The sequence below is a fragment of the Aulonocara stuartgranti genome (genome assembly GCF_965226115.1).
Source record: "Aulonocara stuartgranti genome assembly, chromosome: 8".
In the NCBI taxonomy this organism is placed as follows: Eukaryota; Metazoa; Chordata; class Actinopteri; order Cichliformes; family Cichlidae; genus Aulonocara; species Aulonocara stuartgranti.
In genome coordinates this window covers 16,310,332-16,316,607 of record NC_138959.1, presented here as the reverse complement: position 1 = coordinate 16,316,607, position 6,276 = coordinate 16,310,332, and the positions used below count along the sequence as shown (strand labels likewise).

Genomic DNA, 6,276 nt, shown 5'->3' with positions numbered 1-6,276 from the left:
CTGTCCATCCTGTTCTACAAATCCCAGAAAGAAAATAGCAGTTTCACAGTTTTTAACATATCACAGAATAAAAAGCACAAGTGTAAATAATACAATTTAAATATGACAATTTGTTATACCTGCTTACTGTGCATGCCGGCTCACATATGGGCTGGACAGAGGCATTGTTAACGTCACTATCACACCTGTATATGAGTTTTGTGACTTCTACATCATCAGTGATTTCGATTTTACCCCCAAAACAGAAACACATTTTTTGAGCGATACATAAATCAAATGAAAAAGCAAATATGATGCAAATTAGAACTCACATATGCAATTTAATATTTAAGTTCTCTTTTTTTTTTTAATTTGTCAAGGATCAATAAACACTCCTTTGTCAAAAAGTTAAAATTTTCTGGAAATTATTTCATGGTTCAGGCTTTACATGGTTGTAAGAATCACTGCTACAGCCCTGCCCAGTGCCTCCAACACAGATCAATACACTGAATTACTGATTTATTCATTAAATACTGACACAAACTTAAAAAACATAAAAAAACAAACAAATCAAAAAGCAGTCAGAGTAAAAAACCAAACAGGAAAAACTTTTAATTAAGCAAGATCACAGTTACAGGCTATGCATGTGTAATAAGGGGAAGATGCCACGTAAGTGTTGGTGACTTGTGATGTGTGCATTTACAAAATGAAAAGTTTAACACAAGAAACGCTCCTCCTGTGTATATACTGTATGTCACAGACAGAATATCCTTTGACCAAACAACTAAAGAAGAAGAAAAATAATCCCTCTGCTGTCCAAGAGGTACCTGCCTTTGGTCTCAGTGCGTGAAACACAACAAGGGACTAACGCGTGAAACAAACCGAAGAAACAAAATGATGATGAAAACAAAAATGAACGCAACTATCTTACAGACATTCTTCCTGGTTTACGATCGAATCAGAAATGTACAACGAAAAGTGGGAATCAGACCAGAGAAACGAATCAGTGGTAGGTCTATCTGCTTCTGTGAATGTAAAGCCTTTGTTTTGAGTTTGTTCATGCATTTGCTGATTCACACACTGGACTCTTACCCATGCATGTTAATTCTAGAGCACTGTGACACACAACTACGCCTCCACCCTTTCCAAAATATTAATGATAATAATTAGAATAACTCAACACATACACACACACACACACACACACACGCACGCATACACACAATCACACTTTCCAAACCAACTTCTTCACTCGGTGCTTAGGAGCAAATTCAAGGAGCTGAACTGCATGTGATGTGGAAATCAATAGAGTTAAAAAACAAACAAACAAAAAAAACAACAAAAACGTGTGGGGGGGATGTTGAGATGACAACATGAAGGTAACATGGATCGGCTTGGTTACCTAAAACGTCCCCATCCAATCAAATGAAACTATTTTACACATCCTCCACCCCGCTACTTCTTCACCGCAGTTAATCTGCACACTGCCACTTCCATCCTTCCCGCCGATGCTCGCTTCCTGCCTCTGCCATCACTGCACTGCCTGTTCATTAGCAGTGCTACCAGAGTCCTGAGGCTTCATCACATCAGGGAGTTCCGGGGGGCTGGAAAAGGCCTCGATGTGCAGCTGCTCAAACATCTCATCTGCAGGGCACAGAGACAAGGAAGCATGAGCTCCATCGTGACAGCAGAGTTTAATGTGGCTGCACATAATAAAAGGTTGCTGAAATGAATCATTACTGTAGAGCAAGTGTATCCAGGGGAAAATCCTTCAAAACAGATTCATGCTCGTGTAACTAAGGACAAGCTTTGCTCAATGCACTTAAAGGTAGAAGTGCATAATTTGAGCCACAGCTTTAAGGCACGGGGACTCGGGTTACACGCAACACATTTTAATGCCGCTGAGGGCCCTTTGTGCATGCTCTTAAATATAACTGCTGTTAAATCCACGCTGAAAATCTACAATGAGTCTTCTTGAGTTAGTTACAGAATAAAATCACACCTTAATTTTTAAGGAATGAGTTTTGAAGGAGAAGTTACCTTGAAGCTTTCTTTTGAGTGACACACAATACACTCATTCAGTGATGCGATTTACAGTACTGTGCAAAAGTCTCGAGCCACCTCTCATTTCCTAAATAAATACAGTATGAGAGGCAAAAAGACTAAAAAATAAATAAATATATATTTAAAAAAAAAATGGAAAAGTAGACATGTTGTTGTGCTGAAGACCACAGATTACAGTGCAAAAGAATGGATTAGTCAGTCATTCATCATGGTTGTCTACTGAAAAACACTGTTGCTAAATGAGATCAGTGATGGTTTATTAAAAGAGAATAGCACAAACGTTTTCCACCAGTCGTGCTACTAACATAAAAAAAAAAAAAAGAGTCATACTTCTTGGTAAAACGGAAAACTACTCTTTATGACAGAGGAAAATTTAGTACACATCAGAACTGAGAACATCACTTGATTCTCAAATTTTATTCCTTCTCAATAATTACACTGTTTCCAAGATTACATGTAGCATATAACCTTTTATGAATCTTCAACTCAAATACTTTAGAACAGGGGTGGGGAACTCTGGGCCTCAAGGGCCAGTGTCCTGCAGGTTTTAGGTATCACCCTGGGTCAACACACCTGAATCAAATGATCAGTTCATTATCAGGGCTCTGGAGAACTTGAAGACATGTTGAGGAAGTAATTTAGCCAACAGAACAAGCAACAGTGCTTGAGTGTCTGTCTTCCCAGAATGATGCTACGGCCAGTGCACTACTTATATAATGTAACTGTGCAAAAGAAAAGGAAAAATGCCTTTAATTTGGCACAGGACTTATCAGAGGAAAGCAGAGTTTCTGTGACAGTTTGAAGGAGATTGCACAATGTCAATTTCCAAGCATCACAACCTGGGGAATAAATAAAAACCCTTACTTGAGCTTCAGAACAAAAACTTCAGATTCACCCTTCCTAAAGAAATAAAAAGATAGCTTGCTTGCGAATACTTTGAGTCCTTTCTTTGCTCAAATGGAAATAAATCAGTTAGGTTCACATAAAAACACCAGCGCATCTGACATGAACAAAGCAGACTGCCAACATGACACATTAGTTCCTTAAGGAGAAAACAGTGAAACTATAAGCTGGCCAAGTATGTTGCCTGACTCAAATCCAAGAAAACACTACTGGGGTATTTTTATAACAAAAAGAGAACAACACAGGCTCTCCATGTTAAAGAAACTGTCTCTAAAGAAAGGAAGAACATCTCTATATAAAAACAAGGAACAATGGTATCATCCACCAAATGTAAAGGTGGACATCTCAAATTATCTCAGTAATAAAACGTGTGTTTCCTATAGGTGAGTTCCTATAGTGAAGCCCGTATTTTAATAAAGTAAACTGAGGTATTTTTAGCTGCTCCCTTATTTCCCAAGAAGCCGCCTTAATAGAGGGAGCCACATGTTTGATTTAGAACAGATTTTACACCAAATACCCTCCCTGACGTTACCCTCCCATTTATCCGGGCTCGCACTGGCAGTACACAAGCTTGCAACCCCCTGAGGCAGGATTTGTGTCTCCTCAGAAGGTCATTCACATGTCTTAACCACTACACCGCTACTTTAACACTGTAACTCTAAACTGTTCTGATTTTAAATAAAGAGTAAATACATGACAGTTCAACTCTGAGAACGATTTTTATACTAAGATATTTAAGCAATGGTTCATAGGAATGTACTCATTTTTGCTGTGTAGTGTACCCCTGATCTTTAAAACCAAACAAACAGCATAACCACAACATACCATTAATACGAAAGGCCAGACCGACTGTAGCTGGGGCTTGAGGTCTGGCAGTCTGGTTGGTGAATCCAGAGTCACCCAGAGTTTTGCTATCCTCTAGCAGCTGATCATCCTGTAATACAAAAATATCATGACCTCAGAATTTAAGAAGATAGTCCAACTAATATGCAGAGCGTGTTTCTGATAGAAAATATTTAAGTAAGCAATGTTTATTTACAGAGTTACAAATTACTGCACAGGAAAACAAGTGAAAACTGGGAATAATCACAATAAAATATATTAGATACTTAAAACATAGTTCAATAGCAATACAAAACCAAAAATATTACAACACAATCTAAATACTTAAACCAAAAAGGTTTCAACGACTTTTCCATGAAGTCTAAAGAGCGAGCTAAATATAGCTGGAGTGGCAGACTGATCCATAGTCTTGGCTGCCACAGACTGAAAGGCTCTATACCCCAGTCTACAATCTTATATGAGGAACAACTAATGTATTTTGAGCAAGTGCGAAGCAGTGTGTTTAATGAGAAACTGAGATTAGTAGTCTGAGCTTGATTTAGTGCTCTGTATGTAAATATGAGAATTTTAAAACGAATTCTAAAATCAACTGTGAGCCGACGTAAAGAGCATAAAACAAAGAGAATGTGAGCACGTCTGTATTAGGGTCTGGATGCAACATTTTTTATCATTTGGAGGTATGAAAGAGATGATTAATCTAAGCGGGTAAATAGGGTGTTCCAGTAATATAAGCACGAAGACACAAATATATGAACAATTTTCTCCAGTCCAGCATGGAAGACCATAGCTTACAATTTGGAAATCTTCCTTTAATGAAAGAAACCAGAAAATGACATAAAATATTACAGAGCGATTACAAACACTAGCCTTCAAAGATGAACAAAAGGAGGCAATCACTTGACAGGTTCTTGAATATATTTTAGGAGGAGTTATAATCCTGGTCTCAGTCTCACTGAAGATTAAAACAAGGTAACTGCTGGAAAGCCAAACATTAAATCATTATAAACAATTAGCTAGGGTGGACAGTCTATCCAGCTGGTGAGGCTTAAAAGACATTTCAGCATGGACATGACAAGTAATGCCCCCGAAAGATTTGAACGATCCCAGCTAAAGGAAGGATGTAATAGGCCCAGGTTTGAGCCTTGTGAAACTCCACAGGTTAGAAAAGCTATTTGAGATCAAGCAATATGAGCACAGAACAATGTCCCACATCAGATGCCAGCTTTTAAAAACCTGCCTGAAAGGGATCAGAAATCTGTCATAGGTAAAAGAATCTAAATAGATTTTCCACAACTGCAAATTTTTCTGATAATTTCCTATTCAATGGTAATTTTGAAATAGGTCAATAATTACCAATATTTACCATGAGGTTGAAGTTTGTTGGGGTAATATTCAACTACTGTGAATGTTAACATTAACACTGGCTACATTCTGGCAAAATTAAAGTGCAATTTAGTCTTTCTGATGCTGTAAGCTCACTTTGTAGAGTCGCTGGTCCTCGGGTGGTCTTTTAAGTATTCCCTCGACAATACGCTTCAGCTCATAGACAGTGGTGGACTCCTTGGCATCTGTGAAGATTGTGGTCTTGTGACGCCGGATCATTAAGAACACGTCCTGAAAGGAAAAAAGGGGGGCACACAATGTAAAAACCAGCTACAGTTGCTCATTTACCAAGAAGTTGAGGATTGGGTTCTATGAAACGTTACTCCACATTAAGAACGTCTATCCACAAAAATATAGTTCTTGAGTAAATATATATTATGACCAACAATAACCCCGTTTTACTAGACAAAACATCTCATTAGGCCACGAAACTCGTTAATATTGCATGCCTATCCGAAACTGCTTAAACACCTAACCTGACTGTACAGTAAACGCGAAGATTTTTAAAAGGTTATATTACATGAAAATTTGATAGCGGATTCTGTAATAGATATTCTGATAAGTGTCACTTCATTTATTCATACGCTAGCAAATAACAGTGAACAGTGTGAAGCAGACGTAGCTCTGGGCTAGCGCGATATTAGCCGACACGTCAACTGTTTTGATAGTTCGGTGGAAAACAGCCCTAGATAACACACGGAATAGGTCTGACAAATACAGTACACACTCAGCTAACCACATGATATTGCCTGGATTAATTAGCTAGCTAGCGTTACAGCATTTCCAAGGTTAGCTGAGCTAAGTTCCCTCGCTAGCTACACCCCCTCGGTTATGGATGGAAAGGCTAAGCTAGCAAAGCAAAAGTGAAATTAACATTTCTATAGCCAACAGTATCCGCTGTTATTATCACGTTAATACGTTTGAACACATCGCCGAACATTAACAGAGTGTCGAAATCTACGTACGACTCTCCCGAACTAATCGGCAATAATATTAAAGTTACCATTTCAAGTGGTCAGCTAGCTAGCCAGTTACGCCAGCTCTGTGTTTTGCAGCAAAAGCCCAGACTGCACTGCTCTCGGATATTGCGCAATGTACATGCGC

General features: G+C 38.5%; 1 protein-coding gene across 1 annotated transcript; it reads right to left on the bottom strand.

Annotated features, from left to right (window-relative positions):
* Positions 1-566: 566 nt before the first annotated feature.
* On the bottom strand, positions 567-6,276 carry LOC309712638 (elongin-B-like). Its single transcript, XM_082543597.1, has 4 exons — positions 6,176-6,276; positions 5,269-5,403; positions 3,772-3,880; positions 567-1,623 (listed from the first exon to the last, which is right to left on the bottom strand). The coding sequence occupies exons 1-4, from the start codon at positions 6,176-6,178 to the stop codon at positions 1,511-1,513; spliced, it is 360 nt and encodes a 119-aa protein (XP_082399723.1). The 5' UTR covers positions 6,179-6,276; the 3' UTR covers positions 567-1,510.

Bases quoted from the DNA above. Each gene is read 5' to 3' on its own strand.
- LOC309712638 (XM_082543597.1), bottom strand. The intron at 3,881-5,268 runs GTGAGCTTACAG...TTTGTATTACAG, and splicing joins AGGACCAGCGACTCTACAAA to GATGATCAGCTGCTAGAGGA. The intron at 1,624-3,771 runs GTATGTTGTGGT...TGTGCCCTGCAG, and splicing joins TCTGGCCTTTCGTATTAATG to ATGAGATGTTTGAGCAGCTG.